Below are 15,000 nucleotides of genomic sequence, written 5' to 3'. Positions count from 1 at the left end.
ACAGAGTTTTAATATACCAGTGAAACCACAGTTTTAATAGACCAGTGAAACCACAGAGTTTTAACAGACCAGTGAAACCACAGAGTTTTAACAGACCAGTGAAACCACAGAGTTCTAACAGACCAGTGAAACCACAGAGTTCTAACAGACCAGTGAAACCACAGAGTTTTAATATACCAGTGAAACCACAGTTTTAATAGACCAGTGAAACCACAGAGTTTTAACAGACCAGTGAAACCACAGAGTTTTAACAGACCAGTGAAACCACAGAGTTCTAACAGACCAGTGAAACCACAGAGTTTTAATATACCAGTGAAACCACAGTTTTAATAGACCAGTGAAACCACAGAGTTTTAATATACCAGTGAAACCACAGTTTTAATATACCAGTGAAACCACAGTTTTAACAGACCAGTGAAACCACAGAGTTTTAATATACCAGTGAAACCACAGAGTTTTAATAGACCAGTGAAACCACAGAGTTTTAATATACCAGTGAAACCACAGTTTTAATATACCAGTGAAACCACAGTTTTAACAGACCAGTGAAACCACAGAGTTTTAATAGACCAGTGAAACCACAGAGTTTTAATAGACCAGTGAAACCACAGTTTTAACAGACCAGTGAAACCACAGTTTTAACAGACCAGTGAAACCACAGAGTTTTAATATACCAGTGAAACCACAGAGTTTTAATAGACCAGTGAAACCACAGAGTTTTAATATACCAGTGAAACCACAGTTTTAATATACCAGTGAAACCACAGTTTTAACAGACCAGTGAAACCACAGAGTTTTAACAGACCAGTGAAACCACAGAGTTTTAATAGACCAGTGAAACCACAGAGTTTTAATATACCAGTGAAACCACAGTTTTAATATACCAGTGAAACCACAGTTTTAACAGACCAGTGAAACCACAGAGTTTTAATATACCAGTGAAACCACAGTTTTAATATACCAGTGAAACCACAGTTTTAATAGACCAGTGAAACCACAGAGTTTTAATAGACCAGTGAAACCACAGAGTTTTAATATACCAGTGAAACCACAGAGTTTTAATATACCAGTGAAACCACAGTTTTAATATACCAGTGAAACCAGAGTTTTAATATACCAGTGAAACCACAGAGTTTTAATATACCAGTGAAACCAGAGTTTTAATATACCAGTGAAACCACAGTTTTAATATACCAGTGAAACCACAGTTTTAATATACCAGTGAAACCACAGTTTTAATATACCAGTGAAACCACAGAGTTTTAATATACCAGTGAAACCACAGTTTTAATATACCAGTGAAACCACAGTTTTAACAGACCAGTGAAACCACAGAGTTTTAATATACCAGTGAAACCACAGTTTTAATATACCAGTGAAACCACAGTTTTAATAGACCAGTGAAACCACAGAGTTTTAATAGACCAGTGAAACCACAGAGTTTTAATATACCAGTGAAACCACAGAGTTTTAATATACCAGTGAAACCACAGTTTTAATATACCAGTGAAACCACAGTTTTAATATACCAGTGAAACCACAGTTTTAATATACCAGTGAAACCACAGAGTTTTAACAGACCAGTGAAACCACAGAGTTTTAACAGACCAGTGAAACCACAGAGTTTTAACAGACCAGTGAAACCACAGAGTTTTAACAGACCAGTGAAACCACAGAGTTTTAATATACCAGTGAAACCACAGTTTTAATATACCAGTGAAACCACAGTTTTAATATACCAGTGAAACCACAGAGTTTTAACAGACCAGTGAAACCACAGAGTTTTAACAGACCAGTGAAACCACAGAGTTCTAACAGACCAGTGAAACCACAGAGTTTTAATATACCAGTGAAACCACAGTTTTAATAGACCAGTGAAACCACAGAGTTTTAATATACCAGTGAAACCACAGTTTTAATATACCAGTGAAACCACAGTTTTAACAGACCAGTGAAACCACAGAGTTTTAATATACCAGTGAAACCACAGAGTTTTAATAGACCAGTGAAACCACAGAGTTTTAATATACCAGTGAAACCACAGTTTTAATATACCAGTGAAACCACAGTTTTAACAGACCAGTGAAACCACAGAGTTTTAATATACCAGTGAAACCACAGTTTTAATATACCAGTGAAACCACAGTTTTAATAGACCAGTGAAACCACAGAGTTTTAATAGACCAGTGAAACCACAGAGTTTTAATATACCAGTGAAACCACAGAGTTTTAATATACCAGTGAAACCACAGTTTTAATATACCAGTGAAACCACAGTTTTAATATACCAGTGAAACCACAGTTTTAATATACCAGTGAAACCACAGAGTTTTAAAATACCAGTGAAACCACAGTTTTAATATACCAGTGAAACCACAGTTTTAACAGACCAGTGAAACCACAGAGTTTTAATATACCAGTGAAACCACAGTTTTAATATACCAGTGAAACCACAGTTTTAATAGACCAGTGAAACCACAGAGTTTTAATAGACCAGTGAAACCACAGAGTTTTAATATACCAGTGAAACCACAGAGTTTTAATATACCAGTGAAACCACAGTTTTAATATACCAGTGAAACCACAGTTTTAATATACCAGTGAAACCACAGTTTTAATATACCAGTGAAACCACAGAGTTTTAACAGACCAGTGAAACCACAGAGTTTTAACAGACCAGTGAAACCACAGAGTTTTAACAGACCAGTGAAACCACAGAGTTTTAACAGACCAGTGAAACCACAGAGTTTTAATATACCAGTGAAACCAGAGTTTTAATATACCAGTGAAACCACTGAGTTTTAACAGACCAGTGAAACCACAGAGTTCTAACAGACCAGTGAAACCACAGAGTTTTAATAGACCAGTGAAACCACAGAGTTTTAACAGACCAGTGTAACCACAGAGTTTTAACAGACCAGTGTAACCACAGAGTTTTAATAGACCAGTGAAACCACAGAGTTTTAACAGACCAGTGTAACCACAGAGTTTTAACAGACCAGTGTAACCACAGAGTTTTAACAGACCAGTGAAACCACAGAGTTTTAATATACCAGTGAAACCAGAGTTTTAATATACCAGTGAAACCACAGAGTTCTAACAGACCAGTGAAACCACAGAGTTTTAATAGACCAGTGAAACCACAGAGTTTTAACAGACCAGTGTAACCACAGAGTTTTAACAGACCAGTGTAACCACAGAGTTTTAACAGACCAGTGTAACCACAGAGTTTTAATAGACCAGTGAAACCACAGTTTTAATATACCAGTGAAACCACAGTTTTAATATACCAGTGAAACCACAGAGTTCTAACAGACCAGTGAAACCACAGAGTTTTAATAGACCAGTGAAACCACAGAGTTTTAACAGACCAGTGAAACCACCGAGTTTTAACAGACCAGTGAAACCACAGAGTTTTAACAGACCAGTGAAACCACAGAGTTTTAATATACCAGTGAAACCACAGAGTTTTAATATACCAGTGAAACCACAGTTTTAATATACCAGTGAAACCACAGTTTTAATATACCAGTGAAACCACAGTTTTAATATACCAGTGAAACCACAGAGTTTTAATATACCAGTGAAACCACAGTTTTAATATACCAGTGAAACCACAGTTTTAACAGACCAGTGAAACCACAGAGTTTTAATATACCAGTGAAACCACAGTTTTAATATACCAGTGAAACCACAGTTTTAATAGACCAGTGAAACCACAGAGTTTTAATAGACCAGTGAAACCACAGAGTTTTAATATACCAGTGAAACCACAGAGTTTTAATATACCAGTGAAACCACAGTTTTAATATACCAGTGAAACCACAGTTTTAATATACCAGTGAAACCACAGTTTTAATATACCAGTGAAACCACAGAGTTTTAACAGACCAGTGAAACCACAGAGTTTTAACAGACCAGTGAAACCACAGAGTTTTAACAGACCAGTGAAACCACAGAGTTTTAACAGACCAGTGAAACCACAGAGTTTTAATATACCAGTGAAACCAGAGTTTTAATATACCAGTGAAACCACTGAGTTTTAACAGACCAGTGAAACCACAGAGTTCTAACAGACCAGTGAAACCACAGAGTTTTAATAGACCAGTGAAACCACAGAGTTTTAACAGACCAGTGTAACCACAGAGTTTTAACAGACCAGTGTAACCACAGAGTTTTAACAGACCAGTGAAACCACAGAGTTTTAATATACCAGTGAAACCAGAGTTTTAATATACCAGTGAAACCACAGAGTTCTAACAGACCAGTGAAACCACAGAGTTTTAATAGACCAGTGAAACCACAGAGTTTTAACAGACCAGTGTAACCACAGAGTTTTAACAGACCAGTGTAACCACAGAGTTTTAACAGACCAGTGTAACCACAGAGTTTTAATAGACCAGTGAAACCACAGTTTTAATATACCAGTGAAACCACAGTTTTAATATACCAGTGAAACCACAGAGTTCTAACAGACCAGTGAAACCACAGAGTTTTAATAGACCAGTGAAACCACAGAGTTTTAACAGACCAGTGAAACCACCGAGTTTTAACAGACCAGTGAAACCACAGAGTTTTAACAGACCAGTGAAACCACAGAGTTTTAATATACCAGTGAAACCAGAGTTTTAATATCCCAGTGAAACCACAGAGTTCTAACAGACCAGTGAAACCACAGAGTTTTAATAGACCAGTGAAACCACAGAGTTTTAACAGACCAGTGAAACCAGAGTTCTAACAGACCAGTGAAACCACAGAGTTTTAACAGACCAGTGAAACCACAGAGTTTTAATATACCAGTGAAACCAGAGTTTTAATATCCCAGTGAAACCGCAGAGTTCTAACAGACCAGTGAAACCACAGAGTTTTAATAGACCAGTGAAACCACAGAGTTTTAACAGACCAGTGAAACCACAGAGTTCTAACAGACCAGTGTAACCACAGAGTTTTAATAGACCAGTGAAACCACAGAGTTTTAACAGACCAGTGTAACCACAGAGTTTTAATAGACCAGTGAAACCACAGTTTTAATAGACCAGTGAAACCACCGAGTTTTAATAGACCAGTGAAACCACAGAGTTCTAACAGACCAGTGAAACCACAGTTTTAATATACCAGTGAAACCACTGAGTTCTAATATACCAGTGAAACCAGAGTTTTAACAGACCAGTGAAACCACAGATTTTTAACAGACCATTGAAACCACAGAGTTTTAATAGACCAGTGAAACCAGAGTTTTAATATACCAGTGAAACCACAGAGTTTTAATAGACCAGTGAAACCAGAGTTTTAATATACCAGTGAAACCAGAGTTTTAATAGACCAGTGTAACCACAGAGTTTTAATATACCAGTGAAACCACTGAGTTCTAATATACCAGTGAAACCAGAGTTTTAACAGACCAGTGAAACCACAGATTTTTAACAGACCATTGAAACCACAGAGTTTTAATAGACCAGTGAAACCAGAGTTTTAATATACCAGTGAAACCACAGAGTTTTAATAGACCAGTGAAACCAGAGTTTTAATATACCAGTGAAACCAGAGTTTTAATAGACCAGTGAAACCACAGAGTTTTAATAGACCAGTGAAACCAGAGTTTTAATATACCAGTGAAACCAGAGTTTTAATAGACCAGTGAAACCACAGAGTTTTAACAGACCAGTGAAACCACAGAGTTTTAATAGACCAGTGAAACCAGAGTTTTAATAGACCAGTGTAACCACAGAGTTTTAACAGACCATTGAAACCACAGAGTTTTAATAGACCAGTGAAACCAGAGTTTTAATATACCAGTGAAACCACAGAGTTTTAATAGACCAGTGAAACCAGAGTTTTAATATACCAGTGAAACCAGAGTTTTAATAGACCAGTGAAACCACAGAGTTTTAATAGACCAGTGAAACCAGAGTTTTAATATACCAGTGAAACCAGAGTTTTAATAGACCAGTGAAACCACAGAGTTTTAACAGACCAGTGAAACCACAGAGTTTTAATAGACCAGTGAAACCAGAGTTTTAATAGACCAGTGTAACCACAGAGTTTTAACAGACCAGTGAAACCACAGAGTTTTAATAGACCAGTGAAACCAGAGTTTTAATAGACCAGTGTAACCACAGAGTTTTAACAGACCAGTGAAACCACAGAGTTTTAATATACCAGTGAAACCAGAGTTTTAGTAGACCAGTGAAACCAGAGTTTTAATAGACCAGTGAAACCAGAGTTTTAATAGACCAGTGAAACCACAGAGTTTTAATAGACCAGTGAAACCAGAGTTTTAATATACCAGTGAAACCAGAGTTTTAATAGACCAGTGTAACCACAGAGTTTTAACAGACCATTGAAACCACAGAGTTTTAATAGACCAGTGAAACCAGAGTTTTAATATACCAGTGAAACCACAGAGTTTTAATAGACCAGTGAAACCAGAGTTTTAATATACCAGTGAAACCAGAGTTTTAATAGACCAGTGAAACCACAGAGTTTTAATAGACCAGTGAAACCAGAGTTTTAATATACCAGTGAAACCAGAGTTTTAATAGACCAGTGAAACCACAGAGTTTTAACAGACCAGTGAAACCACAGAGTTTTAATAGACCAGTGAAACCAGAGTTTTAATAGACCAGTGTAACCACAGAGTTTTAACAGACCAGTGAAACCACAGAGTTTTAATAGACCAGTGAAACCAGAGTTTTAATAGACCAGTGTAACCACAGAGTTTTAACAGACCAGTGAAACCACAGAGTTTTAATATACCAGTGAAACCAGAGTTTTAGTAGACCAGTGAAACCAGAGTTTTAATAGACCAGTGAAACCAGAGTTTTAATAGACCAGTGAAACCACAGAGTTTTAACAGACCAGTGAAACCACAGAGTTTTAACAGACCAGTGAAACCAGTGTGTTTTAAGTTGTTAAACATGCTGAGTAGTGTTGTGCTGGTTGTCTGTGCTGCCTGTGCTGTAGGCCGAGCTGCGTGTCTGTTTCAGACGTTGTTTTAGAGGTCAGTATGTAAAGAACATTTACATATGAAGGACAGCAGGAGGTTAATGTGAACCCTGCAGCTAAAGACAAGGAAAGTAATTAAGTCCCTTTTTTTTTTCATGTTTTTACATCTCCTCCTCCTCCAGGGCAGCTCTCCCATCTCTCCCCCCAGCCCGGCGAGCCTCGCCTGGGCTCAACGCAGCCGTCACCAGCCGGCCAGCCTGGCGCTCCGCAAGCAAGAGGAGGAGGAGAGCAAACGCTGCAAGGCTCTATCTGACAGCTATGAGCTCTCTACAGACCTCCAGGACAAGAAGGTAAAACTCAGCACACACACTTAGATACCTGAGTCGCACACAACGTCTTTACTTAAGGTGACTTACAGTTACCTGACTCCCAGGTACCTGACTCACAGGTTCCTGACTCACAGGTACCTGACTCACAGTTACCTGACTCACAGGTTCCTGACTCACAGGTACCTGACTCACAGGTACCTGACTCACAGGTTCCTGACTCACAGGTACCTGACTCACAGTTACCTGACTCACAGGTACCTGACTCACAGGTACCTGACTCACAGTTACCTGACTCACAGGTTCCTGACTCACAGGTACCTGACTCACAGGTACCTGACTCACAGTTACCTGACTCACAGGTCCCTGACTCACAGGTACCTGACTCACAGTTTACCTGACTCACAGTTACCTGACTCACAGGTTCCTGACTCACAGGTACCTGACTCACAGTTACCTGACTCACAGGTACCTGACTCACAGTTACCTGACTCACAGGTTCCTGACTCACAGGTACCTGACTCACAGTTACCTGACTCACAGTTACCTGACTCACAGGTACCTGACTCACAGTTACCTGACTCACAGGTACCTGACTCACAGGTTCCTGACTCACAGGTACCTGACTCACAGGTTCCTGACTCACAGGTACCTGACTCACAGTTACCTGACTCACAGGTTCCTGACTCACAGGTACCTGACTCACAGTTACCTGACTCACAGGTTCCTGACTCACAGGTACCTGACTCACAGTTACCTGACTCACAGTTACCTGACTCACAGTTACCTGACTCACAGGTTCCTGACTCACAGTTACCTGACTCACAGTTACCTGACTCACAGGTACCTGACTCACAGTTACCTGACTCACAGTTACCTGACTCACAGGTACCTGACTCACAGTTACCTGACTCACAGTTACCTGACTCACAGTTACCTGACTCACAGGTTCCTGACTCACAGGTACCTGACTCACAGTTACCTGACTCACAGTTACCTGACTCACAGGTACCTGACTCACAGTTACCTGACTCACAGTTACCTGACTCACAGGTCCCTGACTCACAGGTCCCTGACTCACAGGTACCTGACTCACAGTTACCTGACTCACAGTTACCTGACTCACAGTTACCTGACTCACAGGTACCTGACTCACAGTTACCTGACTCACAGTTTACCTGACTCACAGTTACCTGACTCACAGGTACCTGACTCACAGTTACCTGACTCACAGTTACCTGACTCACAGGTACCTGACTCACAGTTACCTGACTCACAGGTTCCTGACTCACAGGTACCTGACCAGATGTGCTTTTCTGTTAGGTGGAGATGCTGGAGAGGAAGTACGGAGGCCAGTTTGTGTCCCGGCGGGCGGCGAGGACGATCCAGACGGCGTTCAGACAATATCGCATGAACAAGAACTTTGAGCGTCTACGAAGCTCCGCCTCCGAGAGCAGGATGACCCGCCGCATCATCCTGTCCAATATGAGGATGCAGGTATACACACACACGCATGCATGCACACACACACACACACACAGGTGGAGCTCATTTTAACACCTTGAAACTACAAACTTTTCTCTGTTCTCTGCTCCAGTACTCGTTTGATGAGCGTCAGCCGCAGGGTCAGGGGTCAGCAGGTCAGCAGGGCTCAGATGACACAGGTGACATGGATGACTCGTTTTCCAAACAGGTAAACACATTCTTTCTACATGATGTCATAGTTGGTGTCATTGTCCTTTAAGGCTTGATTCAGGGGGTCAGGGTCTGAGGTCTCCCTCACAGATGAAGTCCAGTGGACTCCATTCAGGGGGTCAGGGTCTGAGGTCTCCCTCACAGATGAAGTCCAGTGGACTCCATTCAGGGGGTCAGGGTCTGAGGTCTCTCTCACAGATGAAGTCCAGTGGACTCCATCCAGGGGGTCAGGGTCTGAGGTCTCTCTCACAGATGACGTCCAGTGGACTCCATCCAGGGGGTCAGGGTCTGAGGTCTCGCTCACAGATGAAGTCCAGTGGACTCCATCCAGGGGGTCAGGGTCTGAGGTCTCTCTCACAGATGAAGTCCAGTGGACTCCATCCAGGGGGTCAGGGTCTGAGGTCTCTCTCACAGATGAAGTCCAGTGGACTCCATCCAGGGGGTCAGGGTCTGAGGTCTCTCTCACAGATGAAGTCCAGTGGACTCCATCCAGGGGGTCAGGGTCTGAGGTCTCTCTCACAGATGAAGTCCAGTGGACTCCATCCAGGGGGTTAGGGTCTGAGGTCTCTCTCACAGATGAAGTCCAGTGGACTCCATCCAGGGGGTCAGGGTCTGAGGTCTCTCTCACAGATGAAGTCCAGTGGACTCCATCCAGGGGGTCAGGGTCTGAGGTCTCTCTCACAGATGAGGTCCAGTGGACTCCATTCAGGGGGTTAGGGTCTGAGGTCTCTCTCACAGATGAGGTCCAGTGGACTCCATTCAGGGCTGAAGTTACAACATGCATTTTTCATTTGGTTCAGTTTGCTTTGGCACTTCAATTTGTTATGCACCTGTACCGTAGCCATCTGCCACTAGATGGCGCTGTAGCTCCAGTCAGTAGCTGCTGCCATCTGCCCTAATGCTGCACTATGACCCCGAAGTAAACAACAGGACAGTGGAAGAATGGCGTCCTGTAGCGCGGGGCAGTTGTCAGTATTGAGATCTGTAAAATGGAGGTAAAGTCATATGTGTGCTGTGTCTGAGCGATGTTTAACCACTTTCAGCTCAGACATGTGGACGCTGGATCCAGGATCAGGTCACATGACGTCAGCTGAGCAAACAGAAATAAAGTGTTTGTGTGTTCCCTGCAGGTGAAGTCCTTGGCTGACTCCATGGACGACTCCCTGACCTGTCAGTCAGGCCGTGAAGACTCTCAGGAAGCGGGAGGAGAGGGAGAGGAGGAAGAGGAGGAGGAAGAGGAGGAGGGAGATGAAGAGGAGGAGGAGGAAGGAGAGGAGGATGAAGAGGAAGACGAGGAGGAGGATTACAGAGAGTGTGCATGGAGAAACACTAATGCATCTTCAAGACGCCTGGGGGGCCGGGTGGGAGGAGTGGGAGGAGGTATCGCCATGCACGAAGACAGCACCGCCACGTCCTTCAGTGATGTCACACTCTACATGGACGAAAGCTGCCTCCCCTCCTCGCCGCTGTCCCGCCCCGCCTCCAGCTCCGACACAGAGTACTGGGGAGGAGGAGGGGGAGGGGGAGGAGGGAGGGAGGACAGCAGAGAAACGGAGGGAGGTAGCAGCAACAGCCGGAGGAGCAGCACCCCTTGCACAGAGTGTCGAGGGGAGTACAGGGGGAGAGCAGGAGGGGGAGGGGGGGGAGGAGGAGGTCACCTTCCTGTCCTGACCATTGAACCACCAAGTGACAGCTCAGTGGACATGAGTGACAGGTGAGCGCAGCCAACCAGATCACAAAACTATTGAATTCATACGTTAGGATCATAATTCATTGGAGGCAGATTGCTGCAACAATTAGACCGAAGTTAGTTTCATGTTTGGTTTGAGTGTCACTGAGTGAAGACCTCCTGACAGGACCCCGACACAGACAGACCTTCAGAATAAGATGATCTTCTTCTTTAATATTTAAGGTCAAATGTTGAAATCACAGCTGGTGGTTCATGAGTCTAATCCCTCCCACCATCAGCCGTTACATTCAAAACAAACACCAACTCAAATATTACTAAATGTTAAGATGTCTTTTTAACTTCCAAAGTTAGTGGTATTTTCAAAATAAAATATGAAGAACATAAAAACCTTACAGTTTGAAAATATAACAACAAACGTTTCTGTTCAGGGTCGTCTCACCGCTTCAACGCTCGGTCTAAATGAGAAGAAGAAAAAAAAACTTAAAACTGTAGTTAAAGAGTGAAAGAGAGACAGTGTTCAGATTATCCATCTATTCTATATCCCACTTTTCCAGTTCAGGGTCGCGGGGGGCTGATCTCAGGAGTCATTGTTTCAAGAGGCGGGGTTACACCCTGGACTGTTCACCAGCCAATCACAGGGCTGACATATGCCTCTGTGGTAATGGAGACCGGTGACTTTGAAGGGGTTGATGTAATATTACGATGTTTCTGGTTTTAAGAAATCATCTTCCTCTGTAATTTAAAGGTCTCTCTCTCTCTCTTCCTGTAATGTTGTCAGAATAACAACGGGAGCCTGTTAGGGACAAAAACAACAAAAACAAGAACAGTTAGTAGACACACCCACACCCATGATTATAAACGTCTGCTGGATCCAAAGAGTCTGAAACAGTTAGACTGAAGGATCCTTATAACACTGGTGTACCCTGCAGTTAGCCCTAGCTGCTAACCTTAGCTACATTCTGATAGACCCCAACATGATGAAAAGATGCTTTCACTCACCGTGTTTTAACCCTTTCAAACTACTCTTCAGGTCGGAGCGAGGCTCCATCGGGCGCCTGGTGTACGAACAGGAGCCGTCAGGAGTCGACAGAGGGGGGGGGGAAAGGGAGAGGAGGGGAGGAGGCGGAGAAGGAGAGAGTGGGGAGGATGAGCGAGGAGGAGGAGGTGGAGGAAGCAGCGAAGCAGATTCTCCGCAGGGTACCATCAAACACAAACCAAACGGCCGCTCGGTCGCCACGGCGCAGGGTCAGACCCGCTCCCCCGCCAACGTCCCCCTGCCGATGCCTTCAGCCCGGACCCTGCCCTCTCACCCTCTGCCTCACCCGCTCCAACACACCCACTCACACCCCCACCCCCACCCTCACCCTCCACCCATCCCCCACCTCCCCACCGTCCTTCACCACCACCCGCAGTACAGCCAGCCGCACATCATGCACATGCACCATATGCATGGCGCCGGCAGCGGTGGTCCTTACATGCAGCACGCTCACCACTTTTCCCAGCAACACTACCACCACCTGCACCATCAACACCACCACCATGCCTACCCAGAACCCCCCTCCTCCCCTGTACCTCCTCTCACCCCTCTCTCCCCCCTCCCTCCCCCCCTCACGCCTTCCCCGCTCTCCTCCTCCTCGGCAATGCAGAACATGGACGCTCAGCATCACGCCCACCACCCCCCCCACCTCCTCCACCACCACCTGCTGTGCTCGGATGGTGACAACGAGAGCGTCAACTCCACCACCACCAACTCCAACGACGACACCACCGTCAACAACTGCAGCTCGGGCTCCTCGTCGCGGGACAGCCTGCGGGAGCCAATAGGAGGAGCCACGCTGGGGAAGCAGACCTATCAGAGGGAGAGCCGCCACAGCTGGGACTCCCCCGCCTTCAACAACGACGTGGTGCAGCGGCGCCAATATCGCATCGGACTCAACCTGTTCAACAAGTAAGAGTTTGTCTGTTACTAAGGGACTGAGCATTAAAGGGATACTTCACTCATCTGCATTAATCTTTGTATCATTAGAAACCTGGTAGTATTTTTGAATGGTCGTGCATCCCGCCCTCATTTTCCCCTGAGATGGGAAATCTTTGTATTTCTGAGTCTGAAAAGGAGCTTCTGATGACCCAAAATGACCATTTTTGCATCACTGGAAGCTGTTGCGGTTAGCGGGGTGAAACTACAACGTTAGTTCCTCATAGCGAGACGGCTGCTGCCGACAGGCCGGTCTTGTGTTTTGGCTGCCAGCGCTAGCTGCCGGGGCCGCCGCGATACAAGACCGGCCTGTTGGCAGCAACCGTCTTGCGGCTATATTGCTGTATTGCTGGCCGCTGCCAGCTCAGCAGACGAGACATAAGGCCTGCCTGTCGGCGGTGGTGAGGACGAGGAGCCGGGGCCGGCTCGAGCTGGGGCGGACTGGTAGTGAATCTCTGAATCAGTTGTGTAAACGGCCTTATGTGTTAAAGTAAATATGTCTGTAAATAGAGGACCTTAGTGGGAGTGGCCTGCGGAGCTGTGCATTCTGGGATTTGGTGTCTCTCATGCACATGGGTTAGGGTTAGGGTTAAAAACACTTTCTGCCTTTTCTCAGCCAAGAAGGCACCAACTTCAAAAAAATGTTCACATTTCTACAACATATATGACCCAATGTCAATACAGATTCATGTTTCAACGGGTGAAGTTTCCCTTTAACCAATCAAACCAACCCAAGAGTTAGAGGAAGTTATTTTCCCTCCAGTTTTTTTAAAAGGAACGTACACACAGTTGTATAAATCTGGGTTTGTTTTTGGTGCTAAAAAATCGAATCAATGTTTTCCAACAGAAGTCTCTCCAGGTCTGGGAGTTAGTGGAGGAGCGTTGAGTCGTCCAGGCAGTCAGCATTATGTCCTCAGTTATTTCAATGTGCAGTCCTTATTCAGACCCTTAGTGTTTCCTGAGCTTTAGGCATCAATGAATATTTGAATAAAAATGGATAAATCTCCTGTAAATACCTGTAAGTCTTGACCACTCAGCCCATAGCTGCCTCATAGATGATCTAAACTGTTCAACATTTCTCAGCAGTCTTACAAAAAGCTGAGATAATAACAGAGCCTGAACCTTTGACAGACTACATCTTAACAACATTTCAAACCAGTAGATCAGAAGTGAAGAAATGAGACATCATTAGAAAGAAGGGTAAAGAGGGATGTTGTTCTGGTCTGCAGGAAGCCGGAGAAGGGGATCCAGTACCTGATCGAGAGGGGCTTTGTGTCAGACACACCTGTGGGCATCGCACGCTTCATCCTGGAGAGGAAAGGGCTGAGCCGACAGATGATCGGAGAGTTCCTGGGCAGCCGGCAGCAGTTCAACAAGGACGTCCTCGAGTCAGTGCAAGACACAAACATCACTCAATCCTGATCTTTAGACTGTGTGAATAAACTGACACACAGTTCTGTTTGATGCTAAGCTAACCTCTGTGTGTGTGTGTGTGTGTGTGTGTGTGTGTGTGCAGCTGTGTTCTGGATGAGATGGATTTCTCAGGGATGGATCTGGATGACGCTCTGAGGAAGTTTCAGGCTCAGATCAAAGTTCAGGGTGAAGCTCAGCGGGTGGAGCGGCTGGTGGAGGCCTTCAGGTACTGAAGTTTGAGTCCCAGAGAAGATCCCGTTAACGATGTCCTGACCTTGTTTATTTCACCCCAATCCACATCATGTAATACCCAGTATGTACCGATACCAGATAACATCACATATAAGATATGAACATCAGGAGGAGTGAGGGGCGGAGTCTCCACACGTAGAGAAAGTCAAGTATCAGAAGAACAGGAAGCAAAGGGTCGCCTCAGGGTCAGACTGAAGGATCTATACTCTCTCTCTCTCTCTCTCTCTCTCTCTCTCTCTCTCCAGTCAGCGGTACTGTGTGTGTAACCCGGTGCTGATCCGGCAGTTCCAGAATCCAGACACCATCTTCATCCTGGCGTTCGCCATAATCCTCCTCAACACGGACATGTACAGCCCCAACGTGAAGCCCGAGAGGAAGATGAAGCTGGAGGACTTCATCAAGAACCTGCGCGGTGAGTCAGGCCTCTCCTTAAGCTCCGCCTCCTGTCATCACAGACATGTTTACCTCTCAGTTGGCTCTCGTCTATTCCTCACGTCTGAGTGAAGTTTGAAGTCTCAAACATCCAGAGGGGAAACGTTTATTTACAGATAAATCCCTCTGATGAGAATCTGTTGTTTTAATGCTCCATCAGAAGTCACTTCCTGTGTGACAGCGGTGACAACACGGCATATTGAAAAATCCCCTTTTCTGTGTGACAGCGTCAGCGTGTAGCTCCGCCCCATGGACGACCTCGGAGGGGCTGA

The 15,000-nt window shown here is 44.5% G+C and overlaps 1 protein-coding gene across 1 annotated transcript in view; it reads left to right on the top strand.

The window, feature by feature from the left end:
* LOC132967037 (IQ motif and SEC7 domain-containing protein 1-like) overlaps positions 1 to 15,000 on the top strand; it is a gene marked incomplete at its 5' end in the record, with an annotated part of 39,768 nt that overhangs the window by 2,209 nt on the left and 22,559 nt on the right. Inside the window, 8 exons of the mRNA XM_061033956.1 lie at positions 7,128 to 7,295; positions 8,595 to 8,768; positions 8,869 to 8,964; positions 10,097 to 10,680; positions 11,687 to 12,604; positions 13,861 to 14,019; positions 14,148 to 14,270; positions 14,542 to 14,708. Of these exons, the coding sequence (XP_060889939.1) occupies positions 7,128 to 7,295; positions 8,595 to 8,768; positions 8,869 to 8,964; positions 10,097 to 10,680; positions 11,687 to 12,604; positions 13,861 to 14,019; positions 14,148 to 14,270; positions 14,542 to 14,708 (2,389 nt within the window). The remainder of the gene's footprint in view (positions 1 to 7,127; positions 7,296 to 8,594; positions 8,769 to 8,868; positions 8,965 to 10,096; positions 10,681 to 11,686; positions 12,605 to 13,860; positions 14,020 to 14,147; positions 14,271 to 14,541; positions 14,709 to 15,000) is intronic.

The sequence above is a fragment of the Labrus mixtus genome, unplaced genomic scaffold, assembly GCF_963584025.1.
Source record: "Labrus mixtus unplaced genomic scaffold, fLabMix1.1 SCAFFOLD_79, whole genome shotgun sequence".
Lineage (NCBI taxonomy): Eukaryota > Metazoa > Chordata > Actinopteri > Labriformes > Labridae > Labrus > Labrus mixtus.
The sequence above is the reverse complement of the archived record's forward strand: the minus strand, read 5'-3'. Positions and strand labels throughout refer to the sequence as shown.